General features: G+C 47.6%; 1 protein-coding gene and 1 pseudogene across 9 annotated transcripts in view; both read right to left on the bottom strand.

The window, feature by feature from the left end:
• The window catches only part of DCAF4 (DDB1 and CUL4 associated factor 4), a 28,361-nt gene extending 4,059 nt beyond the window's left edge, over window positions 1–24,302 (bottom strand). Inside the window, exons 1-12 of one of the 9 annotated variants that reach the window (XM_005605295.4) lie at window positions 23,976–24,302; window positions 23,268–23,375; window positions 13,136–13,229; window positions 10,381–10,481; window positions 9,789–9,946; window positions 8,963–9,045; window positions 7,645–7,747; window positions 5,553–5,696; window positions 4,593–4,642; window positions 1,659–1,738; window positions 256–351; window positions 53–150 (exon numbers count right to left, since the gene is read on the bottom strand). In XM_005605295.4, the coding sequence (XP_005605352.1) occupies window positions 53–150; window positions 256–351; window positions 1,659–1,738; window positions 4,593–4,642; window positions 5,553–5,696; window positions 7,645–7,747; window positions 8,963–9,045; window positions 9,789–9,946; window positions 10,381–10,481; window positions 13,136–13,221 (999 nt within the window). In that variant the 5' untranslated portion in view covers window positions 13,222–13,229; window positions 23,268–23,375; window positions 23,976–24,302. The other 8 variants (XM_023628044.2, XM_070250025.1, XM_070250027.1 and 5 more) reach the window with 8 other exon arrangements.
• On the bottom strand, window positions 21,391–22,443 carry LOC106782518 (CBY1-interacting BAR domain-containing protein 1 pseudogene; annotated as a pseudogene).
• Window positions 24,303–24,651: the final 349 nt, after the last annotated feature.

Raw genomic sequence — 24,651 nt, 5'->3', positions numbered from 1 at the left:
AGAACTTTCACCTTGGGAGGCTTTACGTTACGCCCTTCCCAATCCAACCCACCAGGACAGCAAACTGCTGGGCCAAGACATCACTGCTGGTCCCAAATGACTGCCGGTGTCCCGTCACCACGTTGGTCACCAGGACCCGCCGAGATAAGCCTGAGAGACACATGGGGTGGAGAGACAAGTGTCACTTGCTGGATAAGGGGTCCAGAGCCTGTTCAACCCTCTCCTCTGGGGACCTGGGAGGCAGCCACAGCTCACCTGTACTGAAGCAGTTATTTGCCTGGATGTTCAGGGACCACGCGCAGGACCAGGCCCCGGGGATGCGGAAACTGCACAGCATGCCAGGCCGGTCTCCTGATGAGGGGACAGGGGTTGTAAAGCATGGCTGTCCTCGAGGATGGAGATCTTTCCTGCACACTGCCAGGCCAGGGCCCATGAGATTTGGGAAACCTCCAGGAACAGCTGCTCAGGGCCCCACTGTGGGTTTTGTGGTAGCAAAAAAGACTCACTCAGCTGGGTGCCCAGCTCAAAAGTGATTATTCTGAGAGCGAATATCTGATCTGTCCTAACTTCCCAGCAGCAGTGTTACAGGTACTAACAGCGATCGGGAAGGCAGTGTGGTGTCCCAGCTAAGAGGGTTTCAACCCCAGATCTCACTATTAGATGGTGATCGTAAGCAAAACATTTTTTAAAATAAACTTTTTTCTACTGACAACACATACACAAAGGGTGTAAATCATATGTATGTAGTTTAAGGAGTGATCGCAAAGTAAACAGAGCCACGTGACCACCACCCAGGTTAAGAACATTCCAGTACCCCAGTACCCCTCACGTCTCCTCCCCTTACTACCTCCCCAAAGGAAACCACCATCCTGACTTCTAACACCACAGATTAGTTTTGTCAGGCAAATTCTGACACTCTTTGCCTTAGTTTCTGCATATGTAAGATTGGGTGATAATACATACTCCTACCTCATAAGCTTGCTGTATGATGAAATGCCAGGCAGCAGGCTAAGTGGGCACTACCTCATTTAATGCTCCATGTAACTCGATGGGGTAGGGATTACCTTCACTGTACACAAGTTAACCAACCTGTTCAAGTTGGTAAGGGGTGATGCCGGGATTCATGCCAGGTCTGCCTGAAACCTGCATTCTTAGAGGCCTGACCCTTGTCTAATTGATCCTAATTCTCTGAAAGACTGAAAACTTAACAAACAGAATGCTGCCAGGAAGGAGAAGGCCAAGTCCCTTCAGCCGAACAGAATCTAAGTATCTCTGATCGCACCTGCCACACAGTAAGAGCTCAAAAGATGTTTTCTGAATGATCTGTACAGGCAGCCCAAATAAACATTCCGATCTCTTGCTTTGGTTACACTTTTAACTGTTCCGGCTGCTGAAATGACCCAGAAGAAGGGGAGATGTGAGGATGCACACACTTCTGGTACGAATCTTGGGTCAGCTTTAAGGAGCCTCCCACAGGCGCTTCTGCAGACTCTCCCACCCTGGGGCTCTCACTTGGGCTCCCCCAGCCTGGGGTTCCCACTCCTCCTCTCCAAGGCTTTGCCATGGAGCTTAAATTATTGTTGGCTGCAGCTCCTGGGAGGCAGAGGACAGAGACCTCCCTCAGAGCACCTCCTCGTCCAAGGAAAAGGCCCATGTACCTGGGTGACTACTGACAAACAGCGAGGCTGGGAGCAGGGTGGCACAGCCTGGAGTCTCTGCGATCCCCATGAGGCACAGGCTGGAAGAGCTGTTAAGGACAGTCAAGCACAAGGCTCTCCTCTGGGAGGGGAATGAGCATTACTACCCTTTCAAAGAATTGTAAGAATAACACCCATAGGCCAGATTTAACATATTACATTTTCCATATTTAGTTTCAGATTTTTTTAAAGGAAAAAATTGTCAGAGATACATTTAACAGTTGTCTTTGACCCCTCCCCAGTCCAATTCTCCCTTCTCTCCTCTCCCACCCAGAGACTCACTCTTCTAAAACTGGTCCGAGTTCTAGGCCATGTTATACTATTTCCATGACGCACTTGTCTGTGAGCAATATAAAGAACTGTTTATGTTTTTAAAACAGATGTAAATGGCATCTTCCACGACTTTTCAGTCTGCAATGTCTCCTGGATTCATCTGTGTTGATGTTTGTAGCTCCAGTTCTCGCATCTTCACCATGAAGCACTCCTCTGTATGAATATATCACAACTTATCCACTCTCCTGGTGATGGGCATGGAGGTTATTTTCAATTTTCTTTTTTTTGCTCTGCTGCTGGAAGGAGCATCTCTTGTTGTCTCCCTCCCACAACGGCAGGCTCCAAGGCAGTGTTTCTTAAACCCATGGTAAGAATTTAACTTTACACTACAATGCACTACACACACATTTGAAACAAAGGTTTCATGAAATATTTACCCTTACTAAATATGAAACACGTATTTTCTAGTCTACTTCATTAAAAAAAGGCCACTCAGAAACTAACTTAATGGCCCCTGATAAGTCAAGACTTGTGGTTTTAAAACACTGCTCTAGTGTCTAAGCTGAAGAGGAATTGTGGGGATGTAAGCTGCATGCATCTTCAACTTCAAGTGGTTGAATTACTTTATTCATTATTCATACCAAGAGTTTTCCCCATTCTCTACATTTGCCAAAACTTGGCACTGTAGACTTTTAAAATTTGTGCTTATCTGAATGGGTATAAAATAACATCTCATTATTTTAATTTGGATTCCCATGACTATTAGAACTGGATGTACCGTCATCTGATTATAAGTCATTGAGTTTGCTTTTCTTTGAATTGCCTCTTTATATCCTTTGCCGACTTTTGTATTGGGTGTCTGTCTTCCGATTGATTTGGTTCTGCTCCCTGTCCCTTCACAGCCACACTTCTCTCAAGAGGAACCTGTGTTTATCCCCACTTACTTGCCTTGCTTTCATTCTTCAACCCACTGTAACCCAGGTCTGACAGTCACTTTTCCACTGAAATGTTCCCATCAAGGTGTCCAAAGGGCCCTTAGTTTCTAAAGCTGATGAACACTTTCCAGTCTAGCCCCGTGGCCATGGAGCACAGTTTCTAACTACATGATTCCTCTTGGCCTCCACAACACCACTCTTCGAGTTCCATCCTCAGACCTTCTCCTAGCACCGAGATTCCCTGGCCTAGATCCTAAGCCTCTCAGACTTGTGCCCTCCTCCACTCCTGCCCATCAGGTCACACCCTCTCCACTGTCCTCTTTAGTCTCACTGCGGTCTTCTTGAGGCCTCACCCTCATCAGCCTATCACCTAAACTGCTATATAAGAAATGACTCCACAGTCACAAGCCTCCAAGGGCATGCCACAGCCCCCAGGATTCAGTCTTGCAACCTAGCCAGCCAGAGGCATCATGGATACCAAACACCTTACTGCTGCCCAATGTGCCAAGCTCTCTCCTGACTCTTCTTTCTGAGGGGAGCTCATCCCCTCCTTCCCATGTGGGAACCACCTCCAGGAAGGCGGCCCGAATCCTGCATCCCTTTTCCACCCAACTGCCCCACAGGCATCACTGCACAGACTGATTATCTGTTGAGCCACTCATTTCAAGCACCTTCCACAGGGATTGGATATGCTCAGTAGATGTGAGCGGAATAAACACATACACATTGTGGGAATGAACACACACAACCTCTCATGGAAAAATGTAAATTTCTGCAAAGCAATCAGGCAACATCCTTGAAGGTCTGAATGTGTAATGTGTGCGTGTCACAGTGCCTCCGGTGGTAAGCCCCATGTTAAATATCTCTAGTATAGAGGCTGTTGAAACTCTAAGTGAGAACACTGCAGCTGGGCAGCTCAATTCCTTCCTAAAGAAACTCCCTCTGCTTCCGGGCTTGAAGGGCGAGGATGTGGGAAGAGTCCTTACGCAAGTGCACTTTCAGTTACCATGGCTGACATCCAGGTTACACACAAACTTTGTATGATACCTACAGGCCCCTTATCGTAGATCTAATCCTTTAACAGGCTGCAGGTTAACGAAGAGTCCAGAAAGTGTAGAAAGAATTCAGTCTAACCCCCACCACTCTTTGGGAAAAAACGCAGAGTGCAGGTCTGAACAAGGCGCCATTTTTGTCAAGGGAGAATGTCCCACGAACTTCAGCAGCAGGTGCACAAAAGCCTGACGATTACCTGGAATGACCACCAGAGGGCAAGCCGTCCAGCTACAATAGACGGCACTCTTTAAACCCAGCTGTGCGGATGTTCACCCTCTCCTTTGCCCACAGAAACGGGAGAAACGCCATACTATTCTTTTGGGGTTTTTCTTGGTGAGGAATATTGGCCCTGAGCAAATATCTGTTGCCAATCTTAGCTCCTTCTATTTGAGGATGATTGTTGTTGAGCTAACATCTGCATCTGTGCCAGTCTTCCTCTATTTTGTATGTGGGATGCCACACTGCTTGGCTTGCTGAGTGGTGTAGGTCTGCGCCTGGGATCTGAACCCGCGGACCCAGGCTGCCAAAGCAGAGTGTGCCGAACCTAACTACTGCACCACCAGGCCTGCTTCCATACTGTTTTAACCTCAGGGTGTGACCTGCCCACCAAACCTCTTCGTCTGCCAAAAGATACAGAACATGGGAATCCAGGTGATTCAGTGAGGCCCAGCACACGGAGTTCACCTGGTGAGGAAGCACACAGCAAGATGAAAAGATTGGTCTGACTGCCAACTCATGGGGAGAAACAGACAAAAGCTTATTTGTGGAATAACTTGTGGGGATGTGGACATGTGACTTTTTTCTTCAGATCTTGCTCCTTTAAAGGGGGCTAGAACAAGCAATCTGAGAACAGGGAAGCTCCCTGCACTACCATGCAGAGCCTTGCAAGGGGACAGGGAGGAAGTAACCCCCAGGCCCAGTCCTTCATCAGTGGCATGGGCCTCATAGTGAGACACCTCGTCTACCCCCCAGGGGATGAATTCTCTGCAATGGCAGGGGACAATCCTAACCCTGAAGGCATTCTGTACCTCACTTCACCCAGAATCTACTTTCAACCTGTATCCACCTTGTGGCTCATGTCCCAAGAGAACAGAAAGTCACAGCTCCTCATAGATGCAACCGTCACCCCACCGCAATTTAAAGGGTACCCCCTAGACAGCACGCTCCTTATACTTACGTAAACCTCAGTGTCAGCTACAGACTGGCTGAGTGACCAATGCATCGTCCTGACACAGTGGGAGGCCCTTCCACCCAAGCTGTCAGCACACTTCTAGGGACTCCGTGCGTGGGTGGGCTGCCCTGGATCGACTCGACCCTCCTGGAAGGAAGGTCCTCATGACCAGTTAAAAACACTGCTTCAAGCCTTCCCCCATCTAAAGCCATTTCTCTACCAAAATAAGAAACTCCTGAGGCCCTTTCTTCCCCTCTGGGTTTGCGGGACCTAAAATTCTATTTTTCCCTGGGGAAAATGAGGTAACCGCACCCTGCCTTCTTCACCAAGTTCTCTCCTCTTCTCTCAATTTGGCCAACTCCTGCAGTGCCCCTGGATCCAAAGGCAAAGGGGGTTCCAAGGCACAACGGAAGAGCAACGTACCTTCCGGTTGGTGAAGTAGAGGTTTTCATGCATATGCACCCTGAACGTGGGGGGTCTCAGACCGCGCAGGCTGATGATGCCGTACTTGGACCCACCGACTTTGACATCATTCACTGTGAAGAGCCGGTCACTGTTGGTATCCGCCTGGAGGGCGAAAACGGACTGTAGGTCACCTTGCAGGCTGAGCCAAGCAGGCTGCCTAAGACCATCTGCCCATCTCTCCTGGCCCCCGTGCCCTGTGTGTTTTCACCTGGTGAGAGCTCCCGTCCATGAGGGAGCATGGAGATGACCTAACTTGTCACTACTCAGCACAGCCATCGCTGGGCAAAGCTAAGAGGCGTCTGTCTCACAACACAGGAGCAGGGACGAGGACAGCAGTGAGGGGCCCTGCCAGGAAGTCTGCAGTCCACAGTGACCCCACTCGCTGTTTGGCAGAGTCCTAATGTCCATCCAGAGAAACTGTTCAGATGAGCCACATGGTGACAGAGCAGGTGGCCACCATGAAAGCCACACAGCAATGTGGGAAATGCTAGTTCTAGCCAGAAAGTAATAAAAACAAGGATACAAAATTGTCCTCCTGTCACCCACACACTATGATTACCACCAGGTAAAAAAAAAAGACATTGCACTGACAAAAAATGATGAGAGAGAAGACTGCATCGGGGTGTGGGTTATTTTTAAGATTTTTTTAATTAAAAGAAGGTGGTTAATAATTACTTCAAAGCAAACACTCTATTTTGTATTTTATGTGTATTTATAAATATAACACAAAACACAAGTGGGTTTGGAGTCTGGCGAAACTGCACTCACTCCGCAGGTGTACTCGGGAAGAACGGTTATGGTCTTGAAGAATCCTTACCAGGGACTAGACTCAGATCTGAAAAACTGGTCTCTGGGTGGCAAACTGCCCAGGCCCATCCTCTCGTCACAGTGGCCAACTAGTCACCTGTAACTCTGGGTGCTGGGGAAGATCTTCCAAGGGCCAGCCCGCAGCTTGTGCAAGACGAGGCAGGAGGACTGGGGGAGCTCAGGCTCTGTTAAGCAGCACGCACACTCCAGCCAGTTTACCCAAGAGCCCCAAGGAAGGGGCTCCTGAGGGGAGCCCACTGCAAGAAAGTATTCTACTGATTCAGGTCAAATTGTACCCCCAAACACAGTGGGGGGGGTTAAAGCCACAGGAGAGACAATGTGAGTCTTGGCCCCCAACACCCCTGATGTGGAAAGGCTCTGCTGTTGAGGTCTCCTGGGGCAAGACCTCAAAGGTCAATCCTGTGGCTGCAGCCTCCAGGCCTGTCAGGAGATCACAAGGAATTTCGTGTCCTTTCACTCTCCTTGGCTTTCCCTTGGCTTCCAGGAAGGACAGGGCTAGCAGGGCAGGCCACAAGGCTCCCTGTGGCCTTGAGTTCTCACTCGAGCTCAGCGGTCTGGCTCCTCCTGTTTGCAGTGGACCCTCTGGTTCTCTGCCAACAGTTCCCTGGCCCCTGGGCTCATGTAGTTGGCCCTGGCTTCCAGCTCAGGTCTAACCAAAAGCAGAGAAGGCTTTCTGCTCCCTGCAAATGGTGTGATGGAGGTGTGCTGGATGCGCAGGCCGAGGGACAGTGGCCCGCAGGCCCCTGCTACTCAGGTCAGGCACAGCAAACAAGGGAGTAATATGCCGTTGCCACTGGAGAACACTGGAGCTTCAGGTTTAGCCACCACATGCTGCCCCAGTATAAGAAGGACGAGAAGTCCGTGGTCCACTGTGTACCTTGGTCCAATGTGTACCTTTTCAGTTGTGTACACAACACATCCCAGGGAAAGTCACTGTGATGGTTCTTAGTCAATATGTGGTAGGCCCAGGCTCTCATGTCAAATGACAGAGCTGCAGTGGGGGTGACGATGGTCACAGCACAGCCTGCCCTGCCAGCTTAGCATCTGCCAACGGCTAGCTGGTAGGTGCTTGTTAAAATGAAAAAACCAAGAGGATGCCATCTGTTTTCATGGCAACTGGCTTCTACACAGCTAGGCTTGATGAAAACCAATGCTAAGCCACGAAGTGTCAGGGGATGGCAGCCATACCCCTGGCACCCACAGAGAGCTCCCTCCCACTCACCAGTATGAGGTTAAATCGGTCACTTGCCAAAGCGGAGGGATCCGAGCTCTGAATTTGGACTTTTTGCCTCTGCATGCAGCTCAGTCGCAGCTCATGGGCTAAACTGCAGAGGGGAAAAGGGGGGCAGGGAGGGCATGGACGCCACACCTCGGTATCCGTGAGGACGACTCGGGCTCTGCCCTATCCCACACCCTGAAGACCATGGCCCCTGCTCAGCCTCTCCATATCAATGGAGTTGAGCAAGATCCCCAATAATCTCAATTTTAGAACTCTTAGGAAAACTAAGGCAAAGAAACAGGTGGCCCATTGACTGGGTCAGAGAGTTAGAACGGAAAGGATTTATTTTTGGACCATCTAGTACCGCTCCTTCTCTTGAGACGAAGAGAACGTGCCTGAGAAATGAAGCAACGTCCTCAAGGACACGGAGCTAACAAAGAGCCCAGGGATGCAGTCGCCCATCTTACTGCCCCTTCCCTCTCCTGCGTCCCAGCTACCTCTCCACTAAGAACAAAATACGTTTTAGGGTGAAGAACGTATCTTCCTATACCTCCCTTAATGCTTTTCCCTCTCAGGAGGAGGGAAATACAGGAGAGGCATGCACCACCTGCCCCGGCTAATATCTCCTGCACGGCTGGCCTTCCCTAAAGGGGGCCCTGCCCCAAGATGAGAGCTGTGCTCCCTATAAGCCACCCAAACTCATGTTGTTTCTTCACCTGTCCACGCACTGCAGGAGGGAGCAGAATGCTGGGGTTAGGAGCTTAGGCATTAGTCAGACAGATTCTGCCCTTTCTAGCTTTACCTTGAAGAGACCACTCCACTTGGAGCCTCAGTCTCTTCTTCTGGAAACTGGGGGGAGTATCAGCCTATCTCACAGGTTTTAGTTACATCAGATATCACAAGTATGCAGATAATGTTTAGTTCACATACATCCATTTAACGCTCCGTTTTTGGTGACAACTTATCAGAAAGGGAAAAGGAGGCAGAAGTCTCACAGGAATGAAGTTATAGGACCTTCTACTAAACGAAAAATGATTTAAGAGTAACACAGAGAGAACATCTTAGGAAATTTCTGCCCAATTCCTCTGCCTAGATGCCCCCTGTTCTGGCCTCCTGCAGGAGTTTCTCTCCTTGTTCTGGAGGGAGAATGGTTCTCTCAGGGCTAGTTTTAGTAGCAGAAGGCAAGGTGTGAGCTAGAGCCCCTTGATGGTGAAGACGCCTCACAGAGAAGCTACGAGGTCTATCCTGAGTAGATTCTCGGACCACAGAAACAATAGGATAAGAATATCCAAGAAGAAAACGTAATGAGGCATAGTCTTACCGGCAATAACTGGTGACATTGAGAAAACCCAGCTTGTTTTTTTGTAGCAAGGAAGATGCATTACATCCCATCCTGGCTATTTTCTAAAAAAAAAAAAGAAAAGAAAAGAAAAGAAAAAAGATAGATTCAATGAAGTTTTATGTTATAGGACAATGGAGAATGTTTTTAGAAGAAACGGGTATTAAGTCGGCAGAAATTATATGCATTAAAACTCCAACCGTCTCCTTTGCTCCTCTCCCTGGCAGAGGAAGAGCCCATCCCAAGAAGGCAGGTGTGAGCTGGGAAGTATGCTCAGCGCCGCTGTGCAAGCCCCGCTGTGATCTGTGCCCGGGGAGATGAAGCCACTGAGCTAGTGAGTGCAGGATGGCACTGGACATTCAGGTCCGCATCACGCTTTCCATTCCACCTGTGCTGACCCTGGGGCTTGGATTTTCCGTTCTGTGGTGCCCATAACCATCACAATGTCCTGGCATCTAATCCCCAGAAGGGATATAAGGAACCCTCAGGTTCAAACCACACACCCAGGTTTTCTACTGAAAATACAGTTACTGAAACTGTATCATGCTGCTTCCCAAGATTCCTCCGGGAAGGACGAAATGTTAGAATTACTGATGAAACAGCAAATAAGGAAAGGGGGGAGGGAGGAGGGGATTTCTCGCCCGTTCTTATTCTCTTCATCAGGTGCCTGCCACAGACAATTCGACACCACACTCCCTCAGGTGCACGTGCTAAGAGTCATAGGGCATCTAACAGCCACCTGTCAGCAGTGGGCAGAAGCTGGCAGGAGTGGAGGGGACAGGGCGGCCCCTACGAGTGTGGAGCCCACCTTTCTCTGCTTGTCTTCCTCCTCCAGCAGCTGCAGCCTTTTGCTCTCCATCTCCTTGTGCCGGAGGCCCTCCTTTGTGAGTGGGTTGCAGTTGTTATGTCCAGGGAGCAAGCGGAAGTAGCGATTCTTTTCCGGGTCAAAGTAATACCCTGGTAGGTCTTTAATCACAAGAAATAAAATCCACTTCAACTTAACACTGTGAACTGACCCACCTGGTAAGGAGGCCAGTGGCCTGCCCACCACCCCTCACAGCTGCCTGTCTTTTCTGAGGGGCAAGAGGTGGGCCAGCACTGCCCACCATCCTGGACCCAGGGCAGTCCTGGGGGAGCCAAATCACCCCTCAGGCTCTGGTGCCTCAGGATCGCCATTCCTGATACACCCAGGTCCTCCTGTTCGTGTTCAACTTGCTCCCAGAATTTCTTCCAAGGCAGAAATGGGCTGCTGACACAAAGAGTGCACCCATATGCAAGTGACACAGAGGGCTGAGGAAAAAGGGCAGCCAGAGCAGACATAACCCGATGACGGGGCAGGACAAGGTTTCATCTTTCCCCACGGGCAGGGCTGGAGGAGTCCTATCCAGCAGACTGCTTACCTGGCACGGAAGAACTGCCAGCTGTGCTGGATGAAGTCGACGGGGCCTCGTCATCGCCGTGGCCGGAATCCTGCAGGCGTTGCTGTGGCCTGGTGTTACACCTGCTGACAGTCAGGGTAACTTGCAGTGAAGGGCTTGCGTTCCAGCCACTCTGACTGTGGGGTCTGCAGGAAGCAGCTCAGGCAGTTCCGCAGCCTCCACCCCGACCCTCTGACCCTTCTGATTAATTGGGGAGCACTGACTCCTCTTTTCCTTGAAAGCAGTTTACCTACTGCAAATACATCAAAGTTAGGGCAAGGTCTCGGTTTCTCGTTCTTTTTTTTTTAAAAGAGGATGGAAGTCACGGTAATTCTCTTTTCTTATCTCCTCACTTAAGCATTCTGTGAGGTCTGTTGGAATTTTCCAGGTGAAAAGGAGAACAGAAATCTTTGCCAATGAGAATTTACCATCTGGGCTCATCTGTCAGCTGAACAGCAGTTACAAGGCCAGGTGAATTTCACTGGATTCACCAGTACCAAAAGTTTAAATTCTCCTTGGCTGCCCCACCTTACAGATGGAGAAAGTGGGGCTCAGGGCAGAGAGGCGATCTGCTCAGTAACGCTGGGATAGAGACACTATTTAAACACTTGATTTGCAAAGCTCAAGAAGCTTCTGGGGCAGTGACAGCCTGAAGGGTACAATGATAGAGCAAAAGAGGTAACTTAGAATCCGGATAAAATCTACTTGAAAATCAAGAAGTTCCCCTCCCCACCCCAGCAAAAGGAACACAAACTGCAAAACTAGGTTGAAGGAATAAAAGAACTCTCTTTTCTCTATAAATACTATGTATGGGGGCTGGCCCCGTGGCCGAGTGGTTAAGTTCGCGCGCTCCGCTGCAGGCGGCCCAGTGTTTCGTTGGTTCGAATCCTGGGCGCAGACATGGCACTGCTCATCAGACCACGCTGAGGCAGCATCCCACATGCCACAACTAGAAGGACCCACAACGAAGAATATACAACTATGTACCGGGGGGCTTTGGGGAGAAAAAGGAAAAAATGAAATCTTTAAAAAAAAAAAAATACTATGTATGGTTTCAGAGAAAATTATTCACTCTCCTCTTTATGGCCCAGAGCTTCCTGAGGCAGCTCATGTGTGATCAGCTGCACGAGGAGGCAGGATTACATGTCATGGCAAACATCTACGTTTCTAGCCCAAGGACTGCAACTCCGTTCTTTCCAGAGCCCAGAGGGTGGCTGTCCAGCATGTTTCCATGTGACTCTGCCAAAGCTGAGCTGAGACTCTTCTCAGATCACATTTTGCTACAGGTTGTACCCTCAGGGGAAGGCCTGGGGCCCAGAAAGTATCCATGGTTCTCCTCACAAAACATACAAACATTGGGCCCTGTCCTGACCTTTCTACAATACGGGTCAAGTCTGGGCTCGTGGCTTAGAGTAAGAGATTCGATTCTGCACCTGCTGAGGTCCACCATGCACGGAGGGCCCGCTCAGGACCAGGCAGCCTGTGAGGGGCTTTACATGTGTGATTGCGAACCTAACACGAGAAGCACCAGCTGTGTTTTGTACCAGAAGAGGGACTCAAGAGTGATTAAGTAACTTGCCCACTTTCACACAGAAAAAAGCAGTGTGTCAAACCCAGACCTCCTAATTCCAAAGCCCTTGTTCTTTCCACAACATTTTGATGCTTTCTGTTACTGTTCAGGTTAACCTGTTCTAGAGAAACATCTTGGTATTTGACGTCTTCTGACGTCTGACAGAATTAGAATTCTGTCCATTTTTTTAAAAAGATTTTTATTTATTTATTTTTCCTTCTTCTCCCCAAAGCCCCCCAGTTCATAGATGTGTATTCTGGGTGTGAGTACCTCTGGTTGTGGCATGTGGGATGCCGCCTCAGCATGGCCTGACGAGTGGCGCCATGTCCACGCCCAGGATCCGAACCAGTGAAACCCTGGGCCACTGAAGCAGAGCACGCAAACCCAACCACTTGGCCATGGGGCCGGCCCTGAATTCTGTCCATTTCACGAGGAGGCCTGGAGTGTGGCAATTGGCCTATGGGTCTCCTTTGGTGAGGAGAAGCTGCGTGAAGACTTCTGGCCAGAGGCCGTGCCGGCACCCTGAACCACGAAGAGGTGCCGTCTCCCGGCGGGTGGTGCAGTGGGGTCTCGTTGTGAGACTGGACTGCATATCCTTCACGCAGAAAAACTACTAGAGCATGGAAAATGTTTATACTGGGGACTTCAACTAAGTATAGACTACGTTTTATTTTTTAAGTGAGGCAGTGGTGACATGGTGTTCATTTTACTATTCTTTTATACCTTTTTTGTGTTTCGTAAATACTGTATTATATAGAGAGCCTTTGTGAGGACTTGGGCTGAATTAATGAAATTAGGTTGCCAGAAACCTATTTTCATTGGCTGGAAGAAAAGACAAAAAAGAGAGAGAGGAAAAAAAAGTCTACAAAGTGGACAAACAGCTCTCCAGTTACATTAGATGATGTCTAGTTCTAAGCCTATGCCTAACGCTCCGGCCAGAAGTCATGGTCACTCTGAAAAGGAACAAGAGTGTGGCCATCATCTCATTACCCAAAGTGTGGCAGGCAGGCTGACCTGCAGCAGCAACACTCCTGGGAGCTTGTTAGGAATGCAGGCTCTCATCGGACCTCACCTCAGACCCTGCATTTTGATGAGACCCCCAGAGTCACACGGACGCAAGGTGCTGGAAAATGGAAGAACATTGTTGCACTGGGCAACAGCACTTGCCTATTAGAACCATGTTGCCTGAACCAAGGGTACTGCCGGTGGTTCCTTCTCTCATGTCTTCTACTCTGCCAGTTGCTTTCACTCATTTCTGCTCCTAAAAGAGAAAAAAAGAAAATTACATACAAACGTGTGCGCATGTGCTTTTCTCTTCTGTTTGCTTCTTGATAGTTCCTTCATGCTCAGAACAAGGCAAAAGGATGGCCCAACCTGGGTTATCATCAAAGCCACCACACCAAGCCACCCCTGCAAAGGAGACACCGACAAAATCCAACACTTCTGTAGCCACCTCTCCGGCTTCAGTTCTCTTACTTTACAGCTGACACCTGGACCGAAAACATGTTAACCTCCATTCCCTGGGCCACCATGTGAGGTGCCGACACTCTCACAATTACTTTAGGGTGACAGTTTGAGCCTGGCATGAGAACTCTCAAGTTCTTCTTCTTTCTCTGCCTTACTAGGTAACACCAGGGCATATAATTATTTTTCTTTCAATCCACACACATTCTTATTCATAGAGAATAGCGATGACAGTGAAAACTTTCTCCTATATAGTCTGAACAGCCAAAAACGTGAACACAAACAGGGCCAATGTGCATGACTTCTCAATGTGCTTAATAAAGGGTGTTTTAACTTCCTGAAGTCCCCTTGCTGTTAAAGGGACAGATGTGCACATGATGTTTTGAAATAAGGAATGAGATAAAACCACTTAATGACAGTGACATTCTAATGACTTTCCAAGTGGTTTTTTAAAGTTTTATCTCGTATAGACTAAATCTATCACAATCATCAAAACATTACCAGTTTTAACACTAGGAATCACATTAGGAATTCTTAAAAAAGACTCAACTGTGATCTGATCGGTGGTTACCAGGGAAAAGGGGGGGTGGGGGGAGGGCACAAAGGGGGAAGTGGTGTACCCACAACATGACTAACAAAAATGTACAACTGAAATCTCACAAGGTTGTAATCTATCATAACATTAATAAAAAAAAAGAGTAAATAAAAAATTATATAGCACTTTAAAAAAAAAAAGACTCAACTGTGGTACATGGACCAGGTGCTGTGAGTTTCATGCATTCCCAACACCTGGTGAGTTTTTCCCACTCATTAGAGACAAGGATGACAGCTCACCGAATAGATTTTAAAACTACATTCAAATACCATAACATCAAACAGAGCGCCAGAAGTCTAGACCCACGTTTCAGATTTCAGCATTTATTCAACTACTTCTGTGTCAACCTATGATTATGAGTTGGGGCTAATATGATACAAAGAAAAGGAAGAGAAATTCAGTGAGTATAATACGTAGGTAACCAAACATTTCACCAATTCTGTAACAAAGTCCTTGATTTGCTGGCTTCAGAGTCAGTCTGCTTCCTGCACTAGGCCATTCCACAGCCCAGATTAGTTTAACCAGCTGTTCTCCAGTCCTGTGCCAGAATTAATAAGCACTACTGAAGGAAACTATACAGCCATGCAGACTTAGAGCCACCATAAACGTCTCATTTTCATCCTCTGCCGGGACATTATAAATTGACCTAATTTTATTTATGCTTAGTCTGATTCACTCTCGATAATCCTGGGTGTTTACACTCTCCTAAAACCCTTCCCACTTCCTTCCAGTCACCTTTAGTAGACAGCAGAGCTCCCCACCTCACAGGGGGGTGTTACCAGACATGAATACCCAATTTCTCTCCCAACCCCTCCACGAATATCTGCCTTTATTAATTCTTAGCGTCTTCCCCCTTGGAGAAAGCATCCCTGCACCTTTTCCTGGCAAACCCATCCCGCCTGGCAGCTGACCTCATTCCTTCTCAGACTCCGCAGACGTCTGTTCCCATATACGTTTCATCAACCTCCCCCCTCATTTCAGCTTATAAACATGCTCGGGTTTTTCACTTGTATGTGCTCCATCTCTAGGCCAAAAGGCACAGAAACAGTCTGAGGGTGTGGTCTACATGCACACACTCCACTTCCTTGCTTCCCAATCACTCCTCAAGCCGCTGCAGTCAGGCCTCCTCCAGCTTCATCTTTCTGCTGAAAAGCTCTTGCTCAGGTATTAACCAATGATCACCCATGTGCCAAAGTTAGTGGTCTCTTCTTAGCCCTTGTTCCTGCAACAAGTGACATCACGAAGTTTCACTCTTCCACTGGCTTCTGGGATATCTTTCTCTTGGTTCTCTTCTTGTCAAATCCATCCTTTTCCAGTTTTTCTTAGGTCACCCATCCTGTGTTTTCCACTGTTCTGTGCTAGATGCTCTTCTTCCAGACTTAACACCGTCTCATCTGCCAACACAGGCTCACCTCCAATCCCGAGCATCCTTCCTGAGCGTCAAGTTCTTATGCCAGCACCTCACGTCTATTTTCACAGACTCAGCAACTCAAGAGGTTCCAAGTTCATCCCAGTCTGCTTTTCCTATGTATATTTCCCTTCTCTGTAAAGAATATCACTATCCCCACCCCTGTCCAATAATATAATGATTTCATTCATTTTCCTAAGCAACCACTTTAACGGCTCCTGAATATCACATGCATGGATTTCTCTATGGATCAATTATCTTAATATTTATTTAAGAATAAAGTTGTATTTATTACCTAGTTAAGTTACAAGCTAAAAGGCACTGTGACTAGGAAGGGAAATATGTATGGCCAGTGTTAAGAAAACTGGTAGAAAAATAGGCCATATTCACGTAAAGATCATTATTACTATTACCAACTCTACAAAAAGAAAAAAGTTTCTTTGCATTGCATATTCTGCACACAGGATTCCAGTTTGCTTGAATTATGAAATAATGCAGGAATACAGCGAAGGTCACGTGATGCTGAATCAAAGGCTTCAGCTCCCCCATTAGGAGGCAGGACCACGGCCTGCCGGCACCATTATCCTCCAGACGGGGCTGCACGATCAGGACACACTCAACCATGAAGTAACAGGTGAGCCAGCGAGACTATGTCTAAACCACCAGCTCACACAAGCACAGGTTCAGGCACTGCTATAGGACAGCGGGGTTGACAACAACCACTCATTTACTAAGTGAGATCAAGTCAAAGTCATTCTTAAAAAGTCACAATAAATAGAAGTAGAGCAAATACAGAAAGGATTAAGGGTAACAAGAAATGGTATCTTTTCGTGTTTTCAAGACGTTTATTTCAGGGGTGGGGAGTGTGTCTTCCCCAAATGCAAACGTAGTTCTCTCTCAATATCCACTTCACGGATTATGCTCGCACCTATCACTCTGAATTGAACTGTTTGTACTCCCGTCTCGCATTACACGTGAGGTGAGTTCTTTAAGGCAAAGAACTTGCCTTGTTCTTTTTTCTATTCGTAGCACCCATGACCCGGGTGGCTCTACGTAAATGTTCACTGAACTAAGAAATGACACAAAAGTCCTCACAGTTACTTTAAATCCCAGCTAGCTTCCTTCTACTCTGGGTATTTCCATTTGATAGTCAACACACACTTACAGAGGGCCCACTTCATGTCAGGCACTGGTGAGTGGGCAGAGAAAAATAAGCTGTGGTCCCTGTTCTCAAGGCATCACTGTTCAGTCAGGAGACAGTACACGAACCAATTCCTGCAGTGCATCGGGTGGGTGAAGACCCGGGTCTCTCCAGGCGTAGTGGGAGAAGGGAGTGACTGCTCTGAGTGGAAGGGCCAGAGGGGAGACAATCTGAACCGCAGCCTGAAGTACGAATGTCAGGCAAGGAGGTGGGGGAGGGGCCTGAGAGCAGTTCGGTATGCCCAGGGCCTAAGGTACAAGGGGCTGGGGGATGAGGTGGAGAGGCAGCAAGCCCAGATCATGAGGGCTCCAGGTGCTTGGGCAGTGACATGATTAGACCTGCATATCGGAAAGGGCACTTTAAAGGTAGCGGTGGAAGGAACGAGTTGGAAGGTAAGGACTTCCGCAGCAAGCAGGTCAGATGAACCCACCAACTATGAAAGGGGTGCTTGGGACAGAGGAGCCCGAATTCAGATTCAGGAGCTGAATCTCACAAGAGACATAGAGAGAGAGGAGCTGAGAACCAGTAAGTCCTGACCTGGGAGACCAAGAATAAAGGAGGAAAAGCAGTCTGGGGCAGGGGGCGGGCAGAAGAGAATACGTCTGATTTTGAACAAACCAATCTCAAGATGTTTGCAGAACACCCAGGCAGGCAGTTGTACATAAAGGTCTGGGAATTCAGAGAGGAAACAAGGAAAAAGATAGAGATTTCAAAGTCATCAGCATGTCGTGACACACATTGAGACAAAAGTGGATCCAAAGCCAAATATACAGTGAAGATTCAAATTCAAAGTTAAGAGGCAATTTTATCAGACAGCAATATGAAATCCAGCACATATCAGTTTTAGACCAGCGCTTCTTAACCAAGGACAATTTTACCCACCAGGGGACATCTGACTGTATCTGGAGACATTTTTGTTTGTCACGACTTGGGGGAGAAGGGTGAGATGCTACTGGTATCTAGTGGGGAGAAGCCAGGGATGCTGCTAACCATCCGCTAATGGACAGGACAGTTCCCTACAACAAATTATCCAGCCCAAAAGAGTGCTGAGGCTGAGAAACCCTGTTCCAGGCAGGAAGCGCTCAATAACAATTTGCTGGGCAAAAGGCTGACTCTTAGCTCCTCTGGAGCTGCTCTGCCAGGCACAGACATAAAATAAGATGCGTTGTGGAAGGCTGAGCCTGGCTCTGCCTTTCAGAGAATCTTTTAAATACCTGAAAGAGTAAAGAAGAAGAATTTCTCAGAGACCATTATTCTGGAAAGAAGTAATGTTAATCTCTAACAATAAATAAACACGATTTGACTTTTTGGAAAATGTTTGTGCAATACTTATCAAGTACGTTATAAATGTACATGCTTTCTGGGAATCAATCCTGAGAGAATAACCCAAAAGACTGGAAAGATCACATGCAAGATATTTACTACAACTTTCCAACTCACTTTATGAGGTCAGTATTACCCTGTTAACAAAACAAGAAAAAGCCATCACAAGAAAACTATAGATCAACATACCTTATGGACACAGACACAAGTCCTCAAGAAATGCTTGCAAGCCAAATCCAGAAGTATATAAAAAGGAGTGTACAACATGACCAAGTAGGATTTACCCCAGGAAAATAAGGTTGGTTCAACACACAAAAATCAATCAACATGATATACCATATTAATAGAATGAGGAAAAAGCCTCCACGATTATCTTGATAGATGGAGAAGTGGATGAAATTCAATATCCTTTTCACGATAAAAACTAGGAATAGAAGGTAGCTTCCTCAACTTGCTAAAGGGCATCTACAAAAACCCCACAGCTAACTCATACTTAGTGATGAAAGACCACAAGCTTCTCCCCTAAGATCAGGAACAAGACAAGGATGTCTGTTCTCACAACTTCTGTTCAACATTGTACTGGAAGTTCTAGCCAGGGGCAGTTAGGCAAGAAAAAGAAAGAAAAGATATCCAAACAGGAAAGGAAGTAAAACTATTTCTATTTGCAGATGACCTGATCTTACACAGAGAAAATCCTAAAGAATCCACAAGAAAACTATTAGAGCTAATAAATGAGTTACTCAAGGTTGCAAGACACAAGACATATATAAAATCACTGTATTTCTACACACTAGCAATGAACAATTTGACAATGAAATTAACGAAAACAATTCCATTTACAAGAGCATCAAAAAGAATACATAGGAATAAATTTAACAAAACAAGTACAAAACCTGTACACTAAAAACGGTTGTAAACACTGTTGAAAGAAATTAAAGAGGACCTAAATAAATGGAAAGACATCTATGCCATGGATTGGAAGACTTAAGATGGCCTCCAAATGGATTTGTAGATTTAGTGCAATCCCTATCAAAACTCTAACTGCCTTTTTTTGCAGAAATGGACAAGGTGATCCTGAAATTCATATGGAAATGCAAGGCATCCAGACTAATCAAACCAATCTTGAAAAAGAGCAAAGTTGGAAGACTCTACTTCCCAATTTCAAAACTTACTACAAAGCCACAGTAATCAAGTCATGGGTACTGGCACAAGGATAAAAATACAGATCAATGCAGTAAAATTGAGAGTGGAGACATAAACCCATACATCTATAGCCAACTGATTTCTGTCAAAGGTCCAAGACCATTCAATGGGGGAAAGAATAATCTTTTCAACTGCTGTGACAACTACACATTCACCTGCAAACAACATATTTGGATCTCTACTTCACAACGTATACAAAATTAACTCAAATGTATCCAAGATCTAAAACTATAAACCTCTTTGAGGAAATAGAGGTATAAATAATCATGATCTTGGATCAGCAATGGTTTCTCAGATAAGACACTTGAAGCACCAGAAAAAAGATAAATTGGACTTGACCAAAATTAAAAACTTTTGTGCATCAAAGGACACTATCAAGAAAGTGAAAAGACAACCCATAGAACGGGAGAAAATATTTTTAAATCATGTATTTGACAAGGATCTAGTATCCAGAATATATACACAACTCAACAAGAAAAATAACCCAATTAAAAAATAAGCAAAAAATTTGAAGACGTTTCTTCAAAGATACACAAATGGCCAAAAGATGCTCAACATCAGTAGTGATCAAGTAGGCACAAATTAAGACCACAATAAGATACTGCTTCATACCCACCAGGATGGCTATAATAAAAAACAGATTAAGTACTGCGAGGTGAGGATGTGGAGGAACTGGAACCCCCATACGCTGCTGGTAGAAACGCAAAATCCTGTGGCCACTTTGGAAAACAGTTTGGCAGTTCCTCAAAAGGTTCAACAGAGTTACCACAGGACCCAGCAAAAGCCAGTAGAAATGAAAACATATGGCCACACAAAAATTTGGACAGTAATGTTCACGACAGCATTATTCATAATTGCCCCAGAGTGGAAACAACCCAAATTCCCATCAACTGATGAACGGGTAAACAAAATGTGGCGCATCCATGCAACAGGAAGTGAAAAGAAGAAAAAGAATGAAGTACTGATGCATGTGGCAATGTGGAGGAGCCCTGAAAACATTTTGCTGAGTCAAAAGCTGGACACACAAGGGCAGTGTATGATTCAATGTATATGAAACCTCCAAATCTCTAGAAGAGACAAATTGAGAGAGACAGAAAGCAAGCGATAGGGAGATATGTTTCCAAGGGTTGGGGGCGGGAGGGGAGGAGGCAGGGAAAGGAGAGTGACAATTGGTACAAGGGTCCTTGTTTTTTTTAAAGCTTCTACAAAGGCTATTTTTCTGTTATGAATAACTGCTTTTTCTAGTTATCCCAAACGAGTTGATAAGGGCTCTGATTTAACTGTTTCATATTTTCAGGAAAAAGTGTTACTATTATACACTTTTATTAACTAGGTAGTAGGCTGGTAAAATTTCTACAGAATTTTAAATGATTTATGATGTTCCATGTGTACTTGTTCATGTTTTCTTAGGCAACATTCCACCAAATTACTAGCTTTCCAAAAGCTGTAGTACTGCATATTAATATATGCAGCAGCTTTACTTGTTTTAAAACCAGAATCGGGTTGTGACTTTCATTTAAATTAAAACCTATGCTTTATGCATTTGTAAAACTGATATATTGGTGTCCTATTTCTTTTATTGTTTTGATTACACACTTGAAAGATAAATTTACACACTGAATAATGAAACTTGATGTTTCGGTATAAGTTTAAAAAGAAAACTTGTCTTTTACTTAAAGCTTCATGGGGGGGGCTGGCCCAGTGGTGCAGCGGTTAAGCTCGCACCTTCCCCTTCTCGGCAGCCCAGGGTTCGCTGGTTCAGATCCCAGGTGCGGACACGGCACCGCTTGGCAAGCCATGCTGTGGCAAGCGTCCCACATATAAAATAGAGGAAGACGGGCAAGGATGTTAGCTCAGGGCCAGCCTTCCTCAGCAAAAAAAGGAGGATTGTCGGCAGATGTTAGTCCAGGGATAATCTTCCTCAAAAAAAAAAAAAGCTTCATGGAATAGAATTCATATTTAATTGGAACAACTAGACAGGATGCTTTTCTGGAGTCAACCTAAAGGAAGCTAAGTGGAAGAGGCAGATCTTTTAGTTTCTGTTATCTACTTACTATAGGACTCCCAGCCAGCTACAGTGCATTAATATGAAATACTTTGAAATTCATAATCTAAAAGAAGGGGGGACTTATAATAAATTCACAGATCACTAGGTAGGAGGTTGACGTGACTCAGTGTATAATATTTTTTAAAACTTTCATTTTGGGTCAGCATAAGTTTAATTTTTTCTCTTTTCAGTTAGCATTTCATTTTGAAGTTTAACACAGTAAGCTTGTACACAGTTTTATAATTTAGTAATCCCGGATTCTGAGTCGTTTTAAGACAAAAATGGAAACGAAAAGTGTACTTAGGAGAACTAATTTTCTTCTTCTGTAACATCTAACTCTTCCGCCTCTGCTTGGTGATCCTTTCTTAGTTGATAGGTGGACACTTGCCCTGTTCCAGACACACACTTAGCTAAGGCACCCCTGAATCTGCTCTTGCAGTATCTAAATGAGATGGATAATCTGGCGGATACCTAGAGCTTCTGAAAACCTCCGAATATCCTCCTCATCAATCTTTTGCATATTTTGGTAGGTATCAGTGTTTACGTCTAAAGCTTTGCTGTGAAGAGCATTTCAACAGTGATAAACTCTGAAAACACAGTCTTAATATCCTTTATTTGCTGCTTTTCCAAACTGCCAGTGGTTTCCTCCAGGTGGGAGCTGTCTGGGCAGCTCTCTGTAAGTGGGTTTTGCCGTAAAACACAAGTCCATCGACGGCTTGCTGCCTTGTCCTTTCCCATCTCGGGAACTGCTCAGCTTCTCCACTCCTTGCGTTCATGTTGCTGACGTCGTCCAGTTCGTTTTGACAACGGTTCCAGGAGCTTTCCACGGTTCCGCTCCTTTGGCTGCAAGTCGTTCAACCTCGGCATGTCGATACCCCTAAGTCTGGCAAACTCCTGCGCTGTCTTTCAGGCCCTGCTTCGCAGCCGGGCTCTCCGGAGAGGCCTGCTCTTGCAGCTCGCTCACCTGGGGCCGCTCCGCCGCTCGGTCTGGCAGTTTCCCGCACAGGAGCAGCAAAGACGGCGCCCAGCTCCCCGGAATGCTGGCGCGTCCCGCAGGGGCCAGGACAACTGGCCCTCCCCTCCCCCAAGGCGCCATTCCGGCCCGGCCGCAGGATCCCTACGGTGCAGGCCGGAGATGGCCGGCTGGACCTCGCCCCAGGTCGCACCTCCCAGAGGGAGCTCCAGTGCCTCCAAGGTGCCTCGGCCGCAGGGCGGCTTCTTGGGCTGATGAAAATGTTCGGGAATAAGATCGTAGTGATGGTCACACAACCCGCGAATATACTACAAAACCCCCTCGAAGTGTATACCTTAAAACGGCAAATTTTATGGTATGTGAAATATATACCTCAAAAACAAAAAAGATTTACTACAGCAGTACTATAATATTTAAAAGGGAGAAACATCCTTAATGTCGAACAACAGGGGAATTCAGATGATAGAGACGACGGGACCATGATGTGGAAAGCCTAAGGCCATTGGTTTTAAAGCCAAATAGAAAACCGTCTCTAGGAGAAGCCTGCCATGCCCACCCCGCGTTTTAACTTTATTTTACAAATGAGGAAACTGAGCCTGAGCGGGCTAACAATCGTGCCCAGAAAGACAATGGGTGGTGGACAAAAGGCTCCACCCCTGCTGGTGTGGGCCCTGGGCTTGGCTACTCACGGGACACCGCCTCAAGCACCAGGGTCAGTGTTACTTAAAACTAAAGTTTGGGGCTATGGGATTTTGTTTGGTTCCTCCAGGACGTTGTCGCATCAGTTTCCTTTCCCTCTTGTCTGATCGACAAGACAATGTCTGTGGACCACCCCACGCCCACCAAAGGGAAGGGGGTATCATGGTTTTGAGGTCAGAGAAGGGCACGACGAGGCTTCCAGAACCCCGCAAGTGCTAGGGTAGAAAAGGTGGCCTTGTCACTAACACACGACTAGGTGTGCAGGTTAACTCGGAAAGCTTGGGTTCAACCCAGGGCTCCACTACTCACTAGTCTGTGAGTTACCTGGGGCAGGTAATAAGTTCATCAGGCCCCTTTCTAAGCCCGACAAAGGGACTACTACCTACCTCACGGGGCTGGTGCGCAGAAAAGTCAGTTAACGCTTGGAGAGCTGTTCGCGCAGCGCCTGGCACGCGGAAAGCGCCCGACACGCCTTAGCCGTTCTGCAGACCTGCCTGAAAAAGTCACCCACAACCTGAGCTTCCAGGTAAACCGCCGCCGAGGGCCCGCAGTCCAGCCACTAGCAGGTGCTGGGTGGCACCTTCAGCATCAGGGTTTAGAAAAATGCGCCTTCGGGTCAGACACCGAGCTGCAACACTCGGCGCTCCCCTCCCCCGTGTTTACGGCTGCAGATCGGACACGACACTCGGGGTTCCCTCCCCCGTGTTGACGGCTGCAGATCGGACACGACACTCGGGGTTCCCTCCCCCGTGTTGACAGCTGCAGATCGGACACGACACTCGGGGTTCCCTCCCTCGTGTTTACGGCTGCAGATTCGACCCGACACTCGGGGTTCCCCTCCCCCGTGTTTACCGCTGCAGATCCGACTCGACAGGACAGACCGGCTCCAAGCGCCCACGAAGCCCACCCGCCCGGAGCTCGCCGGCCCAGCCCCCGCCCACGCCACAGTCAGGCCTGAGTTCCACGTGCTCGGCTCCTCCCCGCCCCTTTCTCGGGCCTTCCCCCACACCCCTATCCCACCCTGGGCTCTGAGGGGGACGCAGCAGGAGCCCCCGGACCAACCCCAACGGTCACCCAAACGGGCACAGACTCACTTGATTAGAGGGTCCTTTCCGCCTCTCCCTCGGATTCACGCTGGGGCTCAGCAGGAACACCAGCGAAGCGTGGAAGGACCCGGAAAGACCAACCTAGAGCGTCCGCCAGTTAGTTGCGCCGTTTCTTGTGTTGCCGCAGCGGATAGGGCCATCGCGGCCGCCCCTTCCTTCTCATTGGACGCAGTTTCTGTCTGTCTACATCAATAGGGTGGATCCTACGGAGAGGGCGGGGACTGAGGGTTCGGCTCCGCCCAGGCATGGCGAAGAGGCCTCGTGTCGACAAGGCGTGCCTGGGCCGGGCGCGCTGGGGGCGGGGCCGGGCGCCCTGGGGCGGGGCTGGAGGCTGCGTTCGTAATTCAGGAGGTCCGAGGTGGCTGGTGCCGCAGCGGTGGGTATCCCACCCAGCGCCGAGAATCTTCCCTGCCCGCAGGCGATTGGTCCACCCTGGAGCAGTCCTCTCGCTGCTCGGGTCCATTATCTTCAAAACTGAGACTTGGGGAGGAGGAAGGGTTGTGTTATGGGAAGGATGATGGAGGCTCTGAGATGAGGGAGAGCCAAAGGGACAGGGTGACGTCTTCGGCAGTGACCGCAGGTGGCTGAGGCTGGTGACCCTAGGTCTGTGTGGCTCCAAGGTGCGGAGGGGCGTGCCCTGAACTGCAGTCAGGAGGCCTGGGTT

The sequence above is a fragment of the Equus caballus genome, chromosome 24 (assembly GCF_041296265.1).
Source record: "Equus caballus isolate H_3958 breed thoroughbred chromosome 24, TB-T2T, whole genome shotgun sequence".
Classification (NCBI taxonomy): Eukaryota; Metazoa; Chordata; class Mammalia; order Perissodactyla; family Equidae; genus Equus; species Equus caballus.
Note: the sequence above shows the minus strand (reverse complement) of the source record. Positions and strands in the feature narration are given on the sequence as shown.